This window comes from Cryptotermes secundus, unplaced genomic scaffold, assembly GCF_002891405.2.
Source record: "Cryptotermes secundus unplaced genomic scaffold, Csec_1.0 scaffold2772, whole genome shotgun sequence".
In the NCBI taxonomy this organism is placed as follows: Eukaryota; Metazoa; Arthropoda; class Insecta; order Blattodea; family Kalotermitidae; genus Cryptotermes; species Cryptotermes secundus.
This window is the reverse complement of record NW_019745151.1, coordinates 23,075-43,604: the sequence shown is the minus strand read 5'-3', so window position 1 is coordinate 43,604 and position 20,530 is coordinate 23,075. Positions and strand designations below refer to the sequence as shown.

The 20,530-nt window shown below is 38.4% G+C and overlaps 1 protein-coding gene across 3 annotated transcripts in view; it reads right to left on the bottom strand.

Moving 5' to 3' along the window:
- The window catches only part of LOC111875086 (probable cation-transporting ATPase 13A3), a 49,633-nt gene that overhangs the window by 22,994 nt on the left and 6,109 nt on the right, over positions 1-20,530 (bottom strand). For 2 of the 3 annotated variants that reach the window (XM_023871139.2, XM_023871142.2), the window contains 9 exons: positions 19,490-19,562; positions 18,898-19,029; positions 15,858-15,988; positions 12,754-12,939; positions 8,136-8,324; positions 6,316-6,528; positions 4,606-4,689; positions 3,650-3,700; positions 3,393-3,546 (listed from right to left, as the gene is read on the bottom strand). In XM_023871139.2, coding sequence (XP_023726907.1) covers positions 3,393-3,546; positions 3,650-3,700; positions 4,606-4,689; positions 6,316-6,528; positions 8,136-8,324; positions 12,754-12,939; positions 15,858-15,988; positions 18,898-19,029; positions 19,490-19,562 — 1,213 coding nt within the window. The remainder of the gene's footprint in view (positions 1-3,392; positions 3,547-3,649; positions 3,701-4,605; positions 4,690-6,315; positions 6,529-8,135; positions 8,325-12,753; positions 12,940-15,857; positions 15,989-18,897; positions 19,030-19,489; positions 19,563-20,530) is intronic. The other variant, XM_023871141.2, reaches the window with a different exon arrangement.

The window sequence follows — 20,530 nt, the reverse complement described above, 5'->3', positions numbered from 1 at the left end:
ACACTGATACACGAGGGGGAAAGACATTCCTGTTCTCCTTTCCTTAATACCTTTAATACATATATCTCCTCCTCTCCTTTTTTGCTTACTAATTTTCCACCCTTTTCTTTACTCATCCAATATTCCTTCCTTTCCTTCATCCTCCCTTCATGTTAAATCAGTTCTCTTACCCCCATCCTCCATTCTTCTATCCTTTCATACTCTTACTTCATTCTCTCCCCTTTTATTTGTCCATCAAACTATCATCATTCCTTTCCCCATATTCTAGCAAAGGCAGGAGATACTTTACATTTTCCCCATACCCTAGTGACATCACACTGAATCTTCCCCATCTTGGCTAAAAATTAGCAACACTTATATGTACATGGTTCAGTTGCCCTCCTGTTACCAAAAATGAGCAGATTTCTCACTCAAGGTATTTTCTATTTATTCTGGCTCCTAGTTTCTTAGAAGTGGCTCCCTGATTTATGGGAAAATTATGCAGGCCTACTTTAGCATGCAGAAAACTTTTAAGAGCATTCTTTTAGTTTATGCCTCCAAAGACAGAAGATTTTGATGTGTAATCATTCCAGATACAAAGCAGATGGTGGACAGGAAATTCACTTTCATGAATTTACTTTAGACATTTCTTGATTTTGATCTGAACAGTGAACATGGCAATGCAAACAGAAACAAGATCATGCTGTAAGGAGTGTGTGGCAGCAGCTGCCTGGAGAGAACAATAGCTGATCCAAAATGTCACTAATGTTACATGAGCTGTCCTTCATGAAGGTTTTATCAGTGATTCATCTCTTGCCAAGGGGCTTTCTTGAGCAGAAATTCACTGAGAAGTGAACTGTGTATTGTGCATTCCTCCTCCTCCTCCTCTACAGCCCATCTGAGCTATTCCAAACACCATTCAGTCAGTAGATATCCATCCTTAGTTTCAACATATAACAATTATTCCATTAAGCAACTGTTCATTCAAAATTCTTTTTATCCTTCAAGATCAGAGCAGAAGACAATTTTATAACATGTGCTAACAATGCCATTATTTTAATGCAATTGTTTTCTCTCCTCAGTTTTTATGAAAATAAACCCTCTTATTCAGTGCTGTAGACTGCCTCTGTCGGCTAGTGGTCAGAGTTCCTGGCTACAGATCCAGAGGTCCAGGTTCGATTTCTGGCACTACCAGATTTTCTGAAAAATGATGGGTCTGGAATGGGGTCCACTTAGCCACATGAGTATAACTGGGGAGCTATTTGAAGGAAATGGGGGCTCTGGTCTAGAAAACCGAAATTAATGGCTGTGGGGATTCGTTGCTGACCATGCGGCACCCTTTATCTGCTAAAGTTGGCACTAACTTCACCGACAAGCGGTGGTCACTCAGTCAGTATAGTTCACTTGCAAACTAAAATCACAGAGTTTAGATTATTCAGTGCTGTAACCGTATAGCACACAAAAATAACATTGTGTCTCATTTGCGTTATCCATTTGTCTATGCAGGCAATCAAACACTTTGTACAATTAAATCACACAAGAAGATGGTAAGTGTTAGCAAAGAGAAGTTCTTCACCATAAGCAAGAGCCATTCTAATGAATCGCCTGTACACACCAACCACTACCAGCCTCGATTTTCTTACGTTAAAAATTCTGTGATCATACAATTTACCGGACTTTCACTTCAATGATTTTCTGCTGTAGTGTTTCATCTTTTTTTCAATACACACAAACTCTACAATGTGTTCTGACACACAATAAAAACATGCTCTTTTTGGTCTAATGGCTGCATTCCACATCAAGCTAATAAACAAAAGCTTCTGTTTTGACTGTTTCCATCTTCAGGCAGTTGCCCTGGCCACGTTCTCTCTTCTGGCTGCACACAGAAATATTATCACAAGTTTAATATGTGCACTGCCATTTCTGCTTGCGCCTTCTGGTACATTCCATTTTGCAGCTACAGCTTTCACCATGATTTCTGTATTATAAGAGCAGGCTACTTCAGGTGCAGTAATTATTCTTTCATAAACAAGCTGCCTCCCACATCACACAATCATACTGTCACGTGTTCGGTATGTCACGCGACAAATAAATTCACACGGGTCTCGGATTCAGCAAATCTTTATTGGACATTCATTCTTACACACCATATGAGTATTATCACTTGCGGTATCACGTGGCTTCTGCGATGTCTCGACTAGGTTCCAGCTGTCTTGTATGAAGGCTAGATCTCAACTGTCATCCTGTAGCTCTGTCGCTCTCTACTTATGTAAGTGATCCGTGGACCGGATACGAGACACCATATGCCAAGGTTCGATCTCACGTGTTCGGCAATCTGTTGCTTTGGGAACACTCTTTACACTGGTAACGAGTTTCGTCTCGCCCGTTGTTACTCAACGGCCTTCATCGCTACGATTTGTTGCTACAACTTCCATTGTAGCCGTTGCGCGGCGATGGACGTAAGATAGCTTGTCACAATATTGTGACATGTATACATTGATAGGCAATGACTCAGTAAACATGCTTCAACAACAGAGAGACTGTTTTCTATGTGGTCCAAGCCATGACTAATACAGCATGGCCAGTACAAAGTGGTTAAAAAGAAGAATTCAACTGAATAGAAAAGAGTGAAGAGTCAAGTTTCAAGATGCCAGGCTGCTGGGATATAAGCTTGGAAGCAGAGGAATTGAACTGAGTCGAGTCTTTGGATTTGGCAGCGGCAGAATAATGGCAAGAATGCAATTTGGCTGTGGAAAACCAGACTTCATGTGGGATTATAAGTTACAGTGAGATGGTTATAAATCCACTGCCAGGATATGACTAATGAAGACTGAGAACCCTAGTGTGTGTGTGTGCAACAGTGAACTGTAATGTGTGTACATCAGCAATAGTGCTGTATTGCCTGTAGTCATGAGTATTGTGTATACGGTGCAATAAATTCAATCAACCAATCCAAAACCCATCTTATAAGTCACTCCTACACATGACAATATTTACCACTGCATAGGATCAGCATAACTTGCATAAAAACTTAGGACAGGCCCAATTCAGTTCAACTACATGGAAAATATCTTGTGTTGGCTTTGTGAAATTTATGTACAATCTTACAGTTGAGCTAAATTAAGAGACTGATCAGTATTTTGTGATTGTGAAATTACAGACAAATTTTCAGTAATAAAACAGATACCTAAATATGAAGAATGTAATACAAAATGATTAATATATAGATGAAAAAAACTTTTGCTGTACAGTACATAAGATGACAATAGATAAATTATACCAAACTAATAAATCAATCTACATACACAGAAGTGAGGTCAGATCAGATTATCAAGTTGTCTTCTTCCAATCCTCCAAAGAATATATACAAGAAGATAAGTACAGTATTATAAATTAAATGCAGATCAACATACCTGTTTCTTTTCTACATAGAGTCTGGATCTTTTCTGGAGCTCCTTTGGTATAGAGGGTCATATGGGATGACCCCAGTGCACGCGCAATAACAGACATACACTGTGCAGCTGAGCTAAATGGAAACTGACGAACTATACCAATTTCATATGGCAGCTGCAACAAAACAAAGTTATCAGTGTACCATCTATCACAGTGTTAATTACAAATTACTTACAAACACACACTTGAAGAAAATGAAACAAATCCTTAAACATACCTGAGCATCTTGTGAGCCAAATATATTCTGAATTTGTTCCAACTTTGCTGCCTGAAAGAAACAATACCACAATGGTTTAAAAACTTTCTTAATGCATCTGCAAATCTAATCTCTTTGAAAACAAGTTTCCAGTACTGATGCAAAAAGCATTCCAGATCAACAAACTTAGCAGGCTTGGATCAACACAATGGAAACAATACAAAAATTCTTGATACTTTCCATGTTGTTAATAACAATTTTGAAATATGGAGTGGCAATTAATCCAGTCAACTGAGGTGATGACAGTTACATAAAACAAGAATGCTCTGTGTCCACCATCCATCAGTAAATTCCAGAATCTCTTGCTGTCATCCAATGTTGGCACTTTTCTACATAGTATCTCCCTGAAAACACTTTGCTTTGGCTTAACAGACATACACTGCATTTTTTTTTTGTCTTAAGAAATAACCGCATGCTAAGTAATTACTTGGAACAGTGAAGCACTCAAAATTACATCTTACAATCAGACTTAGGGTTAATATTTACAAAGCGAAAATAACAGTTGCCTCTTGTAATAATTAGCTAGTTATATGTAACTTGATAAAACACAAGCAGAGCCTGGTATTGCATTAATGGTAAGTAATCAAAACTCTCCTATATACTAATGAGTTACAAACAATACCGTATAACTATAATTTACATGTAGTTACTATAGGATTCTGACGATGGTGTATAACACACTGATATGTTGGGATTTTGGACTTTATCCATNCCCAACTGAATAGGTGTTTTCCTTCACCTGAGGACGGAAACAGATCCAGTTTCCGAAACGTCGTGTTTTTATTTGTTATCTTAAAAACCAGGACGATGGATAAAGTCCAAAATCCCAACATATCAGTATAATTTACATCTCTGGGTACTCAAATATCAAACTGGCCTGAATGAGATTTAAATATTTCAATGTGGCCTGCACTTACATTAAGCACTCTTGGCTTAGGTTTCACCACTGTTGGACATAGAGTATCATACCGACTCGTGTCTCGTCCAGGTTCCTCCAGTTCCTGCATACAAATAACATTCACAATTTTGCCTGCATTGTATTTCTTGACCAACTTCATCCTAATTACTTTCTTTGTTTATTTCCTACTATACTTAATAATGTTTCCTCACATGTAATCCCTTAATACTTCGCAGCCATCAGATAAATTATAATGACTATCTCCAAACAAACTGTTATTATATAAACCATGGTCAATAACATGACATTCAGAGATAAATGCATTTCAGTCCCTGTACAATCATCCTTAGTGTCTCTCTGACTAATGTACGAAGGTAAGTCAATAAGTAAGTTACAAATGGATATAGAATTTAAACAAATAAGAGTGCTGACTTGAAAAATGCTTTTATTTCTCAACATAATCTCCATGTACATTGAGGCACTTGTCCCATCACTTCACAAGCCCCTGAAAACCAGCAGCATAACATTGTTTGGGCTGCTGTCGGAACCAGGCGGTGACTTCTCTTTGTACAGCTTCATCGTCGGGAAAATGTTCAGCTGAAAGATGATGTTTAAGAGGGCCGAACAAATGGAAGTCACTTGGAGCAAGGCTCCTGTGACAATTCAGGCTAGCATATCGTGTCCTTCATCATGGTAGCAATTGAGATGCTGTAATGCCAGACCCATTCTTTGCATTTTGTGTTGTGGGGGTCAGTATGCACAGCACCCATTGTGCACAGACTTTGTGAAAACCTAACCTGTCATGTGACTTCCATTTGTTCGGCCCTCTTAAACATCATCTTTCGGCTGAATATTTTCCTGACGATGAAGCTGTAGAAAGGGAAGTCACCGCCTGGTTCCTACAGCAGCCCAAAGAATTTTATGCTGCTGGTTTTCAGGGGCTTGTGAAATGATGGGAGAAGTGCTTCAATGTACAGGGAGATTATGTTGAGAAATAAAAACATTTTTCAAATCAGTACTCTTAGTTGTTTAAGTTCTATATCCATTTGTAACTTACTTATTGACTTACCTACATAATACCACCTGGCTCATATTCAGCTGCATGAATTAGTATTGTACCCTGATAACTATGATACATTATGTTAAAAACGTTGCTATAATGTCAACAAGCTTCATACCTAGATATTTACATTCTATGACACAAAACACATGGCACCAATACTAATCATTAACACTTGTAACTACTGGCTATTCTGACTGAGGATTTCATATTTTCCTCAACTTACCTAAGTTAAAGATAGGACAGTGCCCTGAAACAGGCCACAAGTACTTCCTACTTCATTACCTATGCCCCTACTCATGACCATATTTCCATCTCATTCAATAACGTATAACCTCTGCATATAATCAGCATCATTAAATAACGTAATGCTCAATAAATCAAAGCAAGAGATAATATTGAAGAAAGCAGTCTTCTGGGATTTAGCACCGTGTATATGTGGTGTTAACCGTCGTTTTGGAGGAACGTAAAGCTGTTACCGGTTCTCATGGTCTCTTCGCTTGCAGATTTCTTATATTTTTTCTTCTACCCTGAAGATGGAGGCGATACGTTCCTCCGAAACGTCGGTTAACACCACATATACACGGTGCCAAATCCCAGAAGACTGCTTTCTTCATAGTCACCGCCGTGAAAGCCTCAAATCTTACAAGAGATAATATTCTCTGTTACCCATTGCGTGGCTTCAAACATCTTGATGTCCAGTGGATCACCAGTCAGTTCCCCATCTATGAGAGTAAGTGAATGGCAGGTGGCCATGGCAGTTATGATGGGTGACTCTACAGGCAAAACTGCTGGATCTCGGATTGGATGAACACAGAATTTTGAATCCTCAGATGGTAACATACCCCAAAGATCCAAACCTTCTTCAGTTAAGGTTCCTGTCTACACAAACAACAGCATTTACTTCTTTAGGTATTATTTAACATTCTAGATATGAAACTACAAATCATAATAAGTTTCATATAAATCTCAACTAAAGACACAATTTTGAAAACACAGACACAACGCTAATAATAAAATTTGGTGAATTAATTTTACTTGATAAAACAGAGGGGCAGAAATTTCTTAGACCAAGATCCATGCAGCCAGAATATCACATGCTTGAATCATGTATGCAAATTACATACGTGAACATGTAACTTGGAAATATTCAAGAAACATTTCACATGTATACTATACTGCAACATACATATTGGGGACAGCTGTGCTAACATTACATGATGAGAGGAATAAGAACATTCAGATCAAGGACAGAATTAATATCTGTGTTCTTTGGTTAAAATCTTCACTGTTTAGCTTTCCAAATATTATAAGGTAACATTTCAGATAAAAACCTGCAAGAATTTATGCAATAAATATGGCATACAAACTACAGTCAACTCTCGATTATCCGGGGGCGGATTAACCGGTTTGCGGCTTAACCGTGGCTACTGAGGCTTTTTTGAGGCTTATATGTTGTTTAATATTCATTCACTTTTGTTTCACATGGTGAGTTGTAACACTATTTTCGCACTAGTGTGAACCGAGCTCTGCATTCTTTGGTCCCGTTATGCTAACACAATGTTCTAGGGTAGGGGTGAAAGAATGCAAGGATTTGTGGAAAGTTTCAAGGCCAGATACATCACCCCAGTTAGTTTCTTTGTATCGATCTTCAAGTGCGTTAGCAAAATGTCAGGGTGTAAAAGGAAACGTGTTGTGTTACGTATTCAACAGAAAAAGGAAAATGCCGCGAAAAAGTAAACGACAATATTAAATTTTTTTAAGTGTTAAGTGTGAATATTCGTAAAAAGTGTTGGATGTTGCTGAAGACTGTGATTGAAATAACTAATTCATACTTCAGTGTAATGTAAAAAAAAAGTATTAAATAGGCCATGAGATGACATAAAAATGAGGTTGAATAAATTTAAATACAGGTAGGCCTGTAGTATTATGAAGGTACAGTATTACAGTACTACTTTTAATAAAATTTGTGTTAACCGGGTTTTCGATTAATCGTGATTTCCATCCCCACCATTATCCCGGATAATCGAGAGTTGACTGTACTACATTTCCTAGTACATAAAACATGCTTTTCTTTAGAATGGCCCTCAGTAAAAGTAAGGTATATATTATAACTATACCTAACAAGCCACCTTATAAATATGCAAATAAATAAAAGTTATAATTTTGAAATAATGAATGGTTTATATGCTAAACAAAATGATTTTTCTTGGAAAAAATGTATTTATTTTCTCCTTCCTGAAGCAACAAGAACTGCTAAATGGTGAACAAACTGCTCAAGTAATGTTAAGGTCTGTTCATTAATTTACTTGCACAAATACTTAAAAGTACATAAAGTAAATTAATTCTAATCTGATCTCCTTATTATCTAATTACACAATGAGGTACAACAATAGTCTTTATACAGTAGAGACTATATGCATTTTGGAATACAATGAATCTTTCTAGAGAAATCTGGTAAAATGATATTTCAATATATTTATATAAACCTTATCAAAGCAGACAAGTTTGACTTTCCCACAGATATTGATCCTTGGAGGAGATATGCAGAGAATTCCCAATTTCTTGAGTCTGTTCTGAGAGTAGACAGTTCCAGCTGTCATCGCAGCAGGTAATGCTGGAGGCACGACAATTGTGATGATGTCCAACGTCCTTAACAGAACGGTTTCAATGGAAGCCTGGAATAAGACAAACACTATATGAGATCCCAGGTGAAAGCACACATGCACATACACATACGAAATGAACAAATTTGGTATATTATATTTAAGCATCCTGTTACATTCCACACTTCTATATGTATAATATAAACTCTGCCGTAAGTGTAACACTTTATTGTAGTTCTTGTCCCCCTTCTTTTACACTACATGTTTCGGCCGCAACCGGCCATCATCAGGTGTATTTCACTTCACGTAACTGTCACACTGCACTCAATATTAACATCTAAACTCCAGATTTACAATTGTTCATTGCTCTGTTGTCAATCGGCACCCGATATTCCAGAACTCTCCTTGTTGATTTTATCAATTATTTTTAAAATCTTTATTAATATTCACACGTTGATTGGTTTAAATTTTTTTTTAAATTCTCAATTTAGCTTTAATATTTAAAATTTAACTTCAGATTTAAAATCAAAATCACAGAGATACCTGCTCTATGCTTATATGTGCTGCAGGGGCTACCTCTTGCTTTCAGCACAACTCACGTGTTATCTGTAATACACAAATATTCATGTTACTGTCTTATGTTCTTACGTTATTCCTATATATTTTATACTGTTATGTGTACTTACTTTGTGCAGGTTCTCTGTGTGCATGCCACTGCTTTTCTTTAATACATTTGCTGTCTAGTGTGTTGTGTGCTGTGTTTTTATGTTGTTGAGTGTGGAAGGGGAATGGGTAGTGGGGCGTACCATTGGTTGGTATAGATCTCGTGTATTGTCTGAAATATGGGATTGTGTGTATCTATGTATGTGTCATTCATGTGCAGGCCCTTCTTACTTATTTTATATATATGGTATTTTTCTAGTGTATTCAAATGTCTACCTTTCTTCCCCATTGTTATAACTTCCATTACTTCTGTTATTGTTCTGTATGTATGGCCCATGTTTAGTATGTGATTTGAGTATCCAGAATTGCTATTATTATTTCTAATATCATGTATACACGTATGCTCCTTATATCTGGTGTTAAATGTTCGGCCAGTCTGGCCAATGTATTTTAATGAGCAATCTACACATTTAATTTGGTATATACCACTTTTATCATATTTATCTAATTGTGGTTTATGTTTAAGTATATTTTCAGTTGTGTTCCATGTGTGAAATGCTACTTTTATATGTGTGTCTTTGAAAAATTCCGTGATTCTTCATACTTCTTTTGTACTATATGTAAATATAGCCCACTTTGTTTTTTGGTGTTGTTCGTCATCGTGTGTGTTTGATTTTTGTTTTCATTTTCTCTGAGTTTGTCTGTTGATTATGTTTGTGTTGTATCCATTGTTATGTAGTATGTTTTAATAGTGTTCTTTTCTATCTGTTTCTCTTTTTCCATTATGGGGTATGTGTACAGTCTGTTTATTAGATAGCTAATACCTGACAATTTGTGCTCAAATGGATGGCACACACTGTTAGGTATTATGATGTCCGTCTGTGTGGGTTTCCTATATACTGCAAATTGCAAGCTATCTTTATTATGATGTATTGTTATATCTAGAAAATTAACAGATTCTTGTTGTTCTTTTTCGATGGTGAACTTTATAGTTGGTTGCAATTCATTAATTTCTTGAGAGTATGTTCTATGTCCATTATCTTTTCATCATATTGTAACGTGTTTCCGTTACTGAATACGCCGTAGAGATCGTTAACTGGTTTATTGAACAATCTACAACTATCGGCTACAACTAATTATAACAATGGTATGGGTTTCCACACTTTACAAACCCTAGAACAAAATTTCTTAACACTCTCGTCAAGGGTCTTCACGTACTAATAATGCGGGAGCTATACAAGTCTCCCTGAATTACGCACTTTCACTCGTAACACGCCGCTGGCTAGATTCCAAGATGCTGCCTTGTGAACTGTTGATAACACACTCGGCGACTGTCACCGTAAACTCGGCGACTGCCCACATTCCAACTCAGTACAACTGTGTCAGGCGGCTGCTACAGTAGAACTCCCTGAAATTCACACTCCGAGTACAACTGTACTACAGCACTCACTATGTCTTGAAAGCACACAATACGTCTTCCGCTCGCTGACTTCTTGGTTATCGCACACTCGCAGGCTGCTATGTTTCAACTCCTGGTAGCTGCTATGAGGTTCCCTTATATATCCGCAGTGGTGCCTGTTGCGTTCCACGTCACAGTAGGAAGTTGATTACGGGTACGTAGCGTTGCGCGTTACGTCACCGCGGAGGGGTGGGAGGGAGCGCTACGTCACCGCCAAGCGCCTGTGGCCTGAGTTGCCACGTTGCTGCTGGGTAGGGAGGGGTTCTCCGTTGCGCAACATGTTACAATATATTATTAATATGTCATCGACATATCTAAAGTAAGCCACTATTTGTTGTTTTATTAGAATGGGATACATTTGTGTGTGTTCCATATATTGTATATACACGTATGTTTCTGCTATCATTGCTGATGTTGGGGCTCCCATAGCTAGTCCAGCTGTTTGTTTATACTATTCTTGGTCGATTTGAAAGAAATTTTGTTCAAATACTGTTTCTAATATATGTATTATTTCCTTGTGGCTTTCTTTATTCATTTCTTCCCCCCCCCCCAATTTAGTGTTTATTATATCTATAGTATTTGTTTTCGTTATGTTTGTGTACATGTTCTCTATATCAAAGGAACATAGTCGCATATTCTCGTTAAGTTTAACAGTTTGTAAATCTGTCATTAAGTGGGTTGAATTTTGGACATATCGGGTGCCGATTGACGACAGAGGAATGAACAATTGTAAATCTGGAGTTTAAATGGTGATATTGAGTGCAGTATGAGAGCTACGTGAAGTGAAATACACCTGATGATGGCCGGTTGCCACCGAAACATGTAGTGTAAATGAAGGGGGACAAGAACTATAATACAGTGTTATATTTACGATGGAGTTTACATTATACACATACATATACCCTACGAGGGTCGTACTGAAAGTGATGAGCAACAATTTTTTGTAAAGTAACATGCTTTATTATTGACAAACCAAATACACCACCTCAATCTACAGACCTTTCTTTATTTTTCCACATAATTGCCACTTCTTTGTACACATTTCTCCCAGCATTCTGGGAGTTTGAAAATGCACTTTCTGTAAAATTCCGTTCCAGCCATCCGAAGACACTGACACACTGCTTTCTGAATTGCCTCCCTTGTCTCAAAATGTTGTCCACGCAGCTGACCCTTCACAAATCCAAAAAATGGTAGTCAGAGGGTGCCAGATCAGGGCTATAGGAGGGGTGTGGAAGAACTTCCCACTCCATCTTTGCAACTGCTTCCAATGCTTCCAGTTTCCAGGAATTCGGCAGGACCCAACGAGCACAAACTTTCCTATAGCCCAAGCTTTCAATCATCTCCTGTACTGCACTGTGCCCTATTCCAAGTTTTCGGGCTCTTGTGTCCACAGTCACACACCTGTCATCTTGAATGATGTCAGCAACTCTTTCCTTGTTGTGTTCAGTTGAGGCTGTTCGAGGACAACCGCTCCAAGGCTCATCTTCGATGCTGGTGTTCCCATCTTTAAAATGTTTCACCCATCTTTAAACACTGCTCGCACCCATGCACACACTTCCATAAGCACGCTGAAGTCTCTGGTGAATTTCTGCAGCAGGGATTTCCCTGCAGCATGCTGGCGAAACAATATATGGTCACGTGATGCAAGCTATTGACGTCACAAGACACTCAAGGTTAACGCAACAGCTGGTTCCACCTACCACCGTACTCTCTTTTGTCTGCTGTTCCCAGGTTGCATGCAAAAAAAAAAAGTTGCTCATGACTTTCAGTATGACCTACATAGAACAAATTTGGATTTGTGAGTAACTTCACTATGATTATTCAATAATGAATAGTGATTTGAGGATTAAGAATAGTGATCTGGGAAGGCTGTAGAATGGTCTATTTCCTGTTATCCTGCTAGCTTCCTCAAAGAAACTGTGATACCACAAAATTCTCAGCCAAGATGGCCATGATTCAAACTGGGAACCTCCTAAATATAAGAGAGAAATATTACAACTGAAACTGAAATATGCGGAACACTGTCCATTGTTCAAGTGCATTAACATACAAGACACCTCTGAAGCTGGCTCCATCCCTGTCTTTATACCAAGAATTGTCATTAAACTATGAGACATATTTTAATTGTTTTAGAGCTTCAGCGATAGTAGTAGAAATCAGGATCAAGCACAGTGGTTACCTAACATGGATTCTAGGGTATCCTGGATTCAAACCAAGTGTGACACCCTTACAAATTCACTTTAGAACAAGGTGTAGGAAAATAAATTACACAATAGTTTGTTTCTAACACTTGTGGGATATAAGCTGTAAAACTGCTTGAAGAAGTTTAAAAAATACTTTTTCCCCTTTACCCAAAACTACTATAGGTACACCACTTACATGTCGTCTGAGGTACAGATGAATGCAGTAAGCCATACCCAGTGCTGCAGTGAAAAACAGGAAAATGACAAATCGGACAGCATCTTGGTAGAATTTAAATTCAGACATTGGCTTTGGGAACAGAATGGACCGAACCATTTCCCCTTTTGCTGTTGAAAAACCTGTTCGCACAACCACAGCCATCACCTGTGTAAAGCAACAGGAACATATACTAAAAACAGAGTTCTCTGTGTGAAATTTCTTGTCTACAAAATCAAGAATGAACCTTTTAACTGCCATGTCCAGGATACCCCAGGATAGCACAACCAACACCTGGATATCCCACTCTGCAACTTTCATACTTATTTTTTTTATTGTTTTATCTCCAATATCTACACCACAAGTGACAGGCAGTAAATAATGTCATCTTCAGACAAATACACAGAACTACTAGCGTGACTATCCTACTGGTTGCTAGTGAAGAATAAGTCTTTGCTCTATATCATCTCCTACAAGGCACTGTACATTTCATTGTAGTCCTGACACCTTTGAAGCATATTCTTCAAGATAGTCAGTCCCAACCAAATTGATTTATATATTAGGTCAGAAACAGAAGCCTGAGATGCTGAAACTCCAGAGAACCCACAGAGTCATCTTCAGGATGTGGGAGACAATGTTAGCCATACCATGATGGTATATGACTGTCCGAACAAGTAGGGCACAACCACTAAAACATAACACCCCTTCCCTCATAAATACTTAAGAAACAAATGGATAAAATTTGTATTTTGATTTAAACGGTCATACTTCAAGAATTACTTTTGTTATGCTACACAGTCCCATTATGTTGCAACTCTTGACTTCATTTTGTGTTAACACAAACATTTTAAACAAAAGATGGTGTGTCACTGGAAGCTTGGGAACCCACTCACCCCCAGTCAATGCATACAGGTCAATGATAACTGGATAGACCAATACATAGCATAGAGATATATAAAGACCTAAAAACACATTATTTCTACATCTTACTGGGTCAGCCGAACTACGTGGTGCAATCCAAAAGTTCCCGAAATATATTAATAAAAACTATTACGTCTTACCTGGATCTAATTCTGCACCATCACCTTCAAAGTAGTCCCCTTGGGGCAATAGAACTCTTTACTGACTGTCTGACCAGGAGGGATGAACTCCTTACAAACAATCCTGTCAGTATCAAAAAAACTGATCAACATGGACTTAATGTTGCTCTTGACTTGCTGAGCTTTTTTTGGCCGAGGTGAAGAAGGACTCTTCCATTGCGATGACTGCTGCTTACTTTTCAGGGTCGTAGCCATAAACCCAACTTTCGTCACCAGTGACAACCTTTGAAAGAAAGTTTGGATCCTCTTGAAGCTGTTGTTGAAGTTCCCTGAAGACTTCCCAGCGATGCTGCTTCTGTTCATGTTGCAGCAGTCATGGCACAAACTTTGCCGTAATCCTTCTCATGTTCAGTTCCTCTGACAAAATTCGTTGACATGTACCATAACTTAGTCCCAAGGTGTTACAGAGGTCTTTGATGCTCAATCTACAATCTTGCAGAATCAGATCCCTAACTTTCGCAACATTTTCTGGTGTGGTGCCAGTTGATCGCCATCCACAACGATCGTCATCATCAGTCGATGTTGGGCCATTTTTGAAATGCTTATACCAGTCATAAGTTTGTGTCTGGCCTAAACTGTTGTCACCAAAAGCTTGTGTCAACATTTGGGGCGTTTCTGCAGTGGTTTTCCCAAGTTTAATACAAAACTTTATACAGACACGCTGCTCTCTCAGGTCAGCCACTGCAAAACCACAAACTCATGGAAACACAACAATGGAAATATGTTCACCAACAATAAACCCAACCACTCAACTCGACGCCGCTTGCCACACTGATTCAAGAACGGTGTGTGTGGGGAGACACATAGCGGTATTTCGATGTACTCATAACCATTCGCGCGCAAAATTCAAATTTCGGGAACTTTTGGATTGCACCACGTATATTCCACATATCTTCATTCTGGTTCTTTGATTATCACAACAAGCATTTATATAACTGTGAACCATTTCAAAGTTGTCCTTTATTAAGTCTGGAACTTCTATAACATATTTACATGGTTCTGTTTGGTAGCAGCATTATGACTGTATTACTCTTGCTGTAATATTATCCTTCAAATTATTGATAACTAACTCTATGTAGTCCTGCATTTACATCACACCCTGATCTTTAGGCTTATGGCTGATACACTGTATATTCAGTAATGTATTTTTATCTTTGTATACTGTCTAATTTCTTCTACAACTGCACTTGCTAGCTGGATCCTGTGTTTCTTTTCAAAATACTGTGTACAAAATATTCTTAGTGTTTGGCCATGTTGTTGGCTTATTTCTACACCCCAGTCTGAAAATTACTAACACTGACATTTTTAATCCTTTAAAGACCCATACAAGCTGCTGGCCTGATTTAAAATTCACTGTAAAACACAAGCTGTGCCAGTGGCATGTAAACTGCATATGAACCCATAACTGTTTACTGTTTTCACCTAATCAAATGAACATATTTAAGTTACCACACTTGGAACAGCAATAACCCTCTTTATAACATACATGTATACAATCCATACCATTTGTAGTTCCTGCACTTGTAACATTATACTTGTAGCATAAGTCTCTTCTAAATATGTTCATCACACAGTCACAAACCATGATCATGAAATAAATCATGTGACACCATGAAAAAGGACAATTACTTCAGAAAAATAATGAATATAATAAAAACCCAATGAATGTTTCAATTAATTCTTCTACATAAATTTAAAAAGAGATTTCATAGAATGGTGGAGATACACCTCCACTCTCCCATACGTATCCATGGTGTAGTGATTAATTACTTAAGCACAGAGGCAACTTTACCTTACCTCAGTTAACTAAATATCATACATCTAACGGTTTTGTACAGTGAGCTGTATTTAAGAAAATTCAGTCTGAGCAAAAAGAGTGGATACCGATACTGACTCTTTCAATCATTTTATGAGCACCGAATATAAATTCAAATTTATCCAACATTTTAATGTAAATAATATTTCATTACACAATAAAAGCAGTACCTTGTCATTCCCATAAAACCTTGTTTGGATGACCTGAGTTCCACTGAAAAGGGTATGCTTCTTGTGTCCAACAGGATCATACAATTCATCTGAATGAGAAGGAGCAGTCTTTGTAACTGGCACACTTTCACCTAAAGCAAAGCAATGTATTATATTACAATTAAAATGCTTCAGAAATGGTAACTGGTGGAGTGCATGGGTGGATGAATGGATGTACAGCTTTAGGAATTAAGACAGAAAGAGAGGTGGCTGGGTAAAAAGGCTGACTGCCAGATGGACGGATTATACTTCGAGCCATCGAGGGACTGCACTGTACCTTAGATAACTGCCTATGGGCTGCTTTGTAACAAGTATTTTTCTCCAAAATACCAACAGAAATATTTGTCTTGCAATGATCAAAGAGCATGAATAAGAACTAGATCCATATGGTGCATCCTGCATTCCACCAGTAGGACAGATCTAATATAAACTATTTTGTAAGATTTGAGGCTTTCACGGCGGTGACTATGAAGAAAGCAGTCTTCTGGGATTTTGCACCGTGTATATGTGGTGTTAACCGACGTTTCGGAGGAACGTATCGCCTCCATCTTCAGGGTAGAAGAAAAAATATATAAGAAATCTGCAAGCAAAGAGACCGTGAGAACCGGTAAAAGCAGACTTTTTTTTACAGTGACTATGAAGAAAGCAGTCTTCGGTTCTCACGGTCTCTTTGCTTGCAGATTTCTTATATATTTTTTCTTCTACCCTGAAGATGGAGGCGATACGTTCCTCCGAAACGTCGGTTAACACCACATATACACGGTGCAAAATCCCAGAAGACTGCTTTCTTCATAAACTATTTTATTTGGAACTATTCATAAAGGACAATTAGTCTTCTCAAGATATATTTAAGGAACTTCACCCTTAAAAGGCTGTGGAAATGAAGGATATTGTCATGTGATAGAGTGACTACAGATGGGTGTTGGGATGGTAATCGGATTTACTGAACACTTACAGATCATAACTACAAGTAACAACAGTGTTATCACTAATTCACATACTGCAGTTCACTACAGCATATACTAAGCCATCTCAGTCTGCTATGTCTTCACCAGTCATTACCTCCAGACAGATCCCAACATTGTGCTTCTGTGCTCATATTCTTACCAGCTGGTGACTGTCCCACAAATCATACGACATTCCTAAGCAACGACTTACAACACTGGGTGCTCCTCCACCTCCCATGCCTCCACCAGGGACAACCATCTATGGTGACATCCAACAAGTGTCTCCCAACTGCTAAAAGCTAACCCAGCTCACTCCACTACACTAACTCTAATTGTCCTGCTTACAACCTCTTGGCACAGACCACACAGAAAACACTGTTCCTCTGCTGTTTGTGGGCTACCGCCTAGCAATGGCCACTGTACAGTTGCCAATCTCGTGGTTCTTGCCTAGCAACAGGTCTACATGCCATAATATGTATCATCTTCAATATACATTCTACAAAATGGTGTGTTTCACCAATCACAACCAGTCCATTTGGCACGAAGGAATAAATCTTCTTTAACCCTTTCCATGCAATGTATAACACATCCATCTCATCTGGAGAGACAGAGTTGATGTCTGAGGACATCACTGAAGGAATTGTGTCCAGTCTTCTCTCTACAGTTCAACATACTTGTGGCTTTGCAAAAACAGAAATTATGTTAAAAGTAAAGTCATTCTTTGCACTTAATTATTTAATTAAGCACTATGCAATGAAGACATATGGGGGAGTGGTGGTATAGTTCCACCATTCTTCACCACAGCACTGCATGTTACCATGAAAATATACAGACAGACTCTTTTAGAACATCCCTCAATTCACTGACTCACTCATCAAGTTAGGCCACAAAGATCTGGACTCCTAAAAAAACTAACAAACCTACAGCCCTAAAATGATACAAATTAAAATCTCCATATTAGATTTTAGGTTCTCATGGCAGCAATGATGAAAAGTACTATCCCCTGATATGTAACACCATGCAGTCTGGCAGAATCAAAGAACACCAGTAAATTTCTGTCAGGCTACACAGCAAAGCACTCTTCAAAAAGTTCTCCAGATTATAGATAATGCTGAAAATGCTCTCTGTTGCAATGGATGCCTTCCTGGCACCTCTACAGAAAGTCTGCATTCACATGTGGAAGTCCTTACCGAGAAATAACAAATAAAGTTGAAACTTGAAACTCTGGTCTCCTGGGCAAGGCAGCTGAAGGATTTCTGAGAATATTGAAGCCTAACACTGACCCCTTCCACCTTCTCTTCAGTGGACATGCAAAATTTCAGTTTGGCTTTTCTTTGGTCCAGTAACAATCATATACATTTTAATTTATTTACAATTCTGTGATTCATTCTTCTACATGAAACTGTTGCATTCTGAAATTTATATCGGAATCTTCTCTCTATTTCTCTTAAAGAACCACTTTTCACAAGGGTACTGTACATGATCACTTGTTGTTCCAATATGTATCTCCCACCAGCCATTCTGAAACAGGGGTTAAAGCCATATGGGGCTCAGAATAAGAACATGCTGTAAAATGAAGTATAAACTTGCTTCCCAGTAATTGTCCAATGGTTTGCTGTGGCAAAACTGGAGAAAATTTTTATAAAACTGATGTTATGCATGAATATTCTCTTAACATTGACACCACCACCGCCGCTGCTGCCACCACCACCACCACCACCACCACCACCACCACCACCGAGCATTTCCAGCATCTGCTGTAATCTGGGCAAGTTTTGCTTGTAATGCACTTGGGCCGCAGGTTTGTTGGTTCCACCAAGCAGGCCAAATCTGTGTTGCCTGACTGACTTCTAAGGAGAAGTGCCTGCCTCTACTGCCTCAGTCTGGCAATGACATGAGTGACATTCTAAAAGGCTCCTTGTAATAACTGACAAGTTTCTCTAAATATAAAGAAGTAAAAAAATGGTTAAATACCCTGCAGTATGCGCGCTAATAATAATGAACTTTTTGGGACAGATCACTAATTCATAAACCAGAGAGAACTGATATTTTACCTGTAAGCATGCTCTCATTTACAATGCAGTTACCGCTCAGCAGCACTGCATCACAAGCCATGATGCAGCCATGTGGTGGAATCACAATCACATCTCCAGGAACTAGGCTACTTGCAGAAATGTCCTCACAACCTGAAACACACAACATTCCCATTAAAATAGGGTTAGAAAATCTCAAAGAAAAAGACCACTTGGAAAGTAAGTTATAACAAAAATGCATAACATTCCAAAAATAATGACAGGAAAGCCCTCCTATTTTATTTTCATCAAGAACATCACTTTATTTCTTAATGCCATTTCCAAAACACAATTTTGAAGGATTTATTAGAACTCTTATGATTCTTTCATGCATTCTGGTAGGCAAACATGTAAAAAAAATGTAAAGTTGTCCCTGTGCTTAACTAACTAAGCGGTATGTCATGAAGATGTAGTTGGAGGTGAGTGGTCAGCTTCATGCCCCAGGTTAGGAGACGTGAGGTAATTTTGTACATATTTTTATGTTAACATTCTCAATGGCTACTAGGAGTTTTAATGTTTTACGACATTTATACTGCCTCCAGATTACACTAACATCAGACCATACAGAACATACCTATGCCTCTTCGACAGACAGTAACTGTCGCAGCATTTGAAGCAGCAACTAAATCTCTCAGTGCCTCACTTTGCTGAAAAAGACCACAAATATTAGATAAATAGACAAGTTCACACTGTAGAAGCTGTTTTCATAATTTTATTCACTGAGGAACCCTCTAATATACAAGTCGTGAAACAGCTACAAGGTGTCACATCCCAGAACACTACAATCTTCAGCATGGTAATACTTTGCAGAATTCAAATCTCTCTCCCCCCGATACACACCTTCATTGATACATAAACTAAGACTTAATGTGAGCAAATGAAACCAGGCTGTGGATACAGATCTATCTCTTGTCAACTGCAGATTTAATGTATCTGCAGCTTTGTATTTGAACCCAGTTCTTTCTACCATGGTATATGGCTTCCTACACCAGCATTTTTTGTGACCTGCTGTACCATAATTTTAGACTCTTAACGAATGTTAACAGCAGCTACGGTTTCCCTAACTCACAGTTTCCTGTAAGGCCTTAGTCTTGCTAGCTGAAGCTATGATAATAATGGCGTTTTGCATAAAAGATAATCCCCCAAATAAGGGACTGCTTTATACTGGATTCAATTGATTATGATTGGCAGACTGATTAGTTAAAGTGGATATACAGGGTGTCCCAGGAGGAATGTGCCAGACTTCGGGAGAGTGTTTCTTATGTTAAAGTATGCCAATATAACCCAAAACACCTACGTCCAAAATCGAACGGTTATGGAGATAATGGCCAAGAAAAGTGTGGTTTTCTGGCGGGTCCACGCACTGTACCAGTCAGCTGACAAGTCTCATCAATGTTTGTCCTTGAGTGTGGTGATGACGAGTCACACTAGCCGCATACACTCGCATACCAGAATGCGCAGTCAGCCATGTTACATCAGTGCGTGCCATTCCTGTGTCATGTATAGTGCTTGGAACCCTAACGACAACTATGACATGGCGTGCGAGTTTTTTTGTAGTTCAATTTAATGGCTTCATGTCACTCACAAGTTAATTTGATGTTACGTATAAATTGTC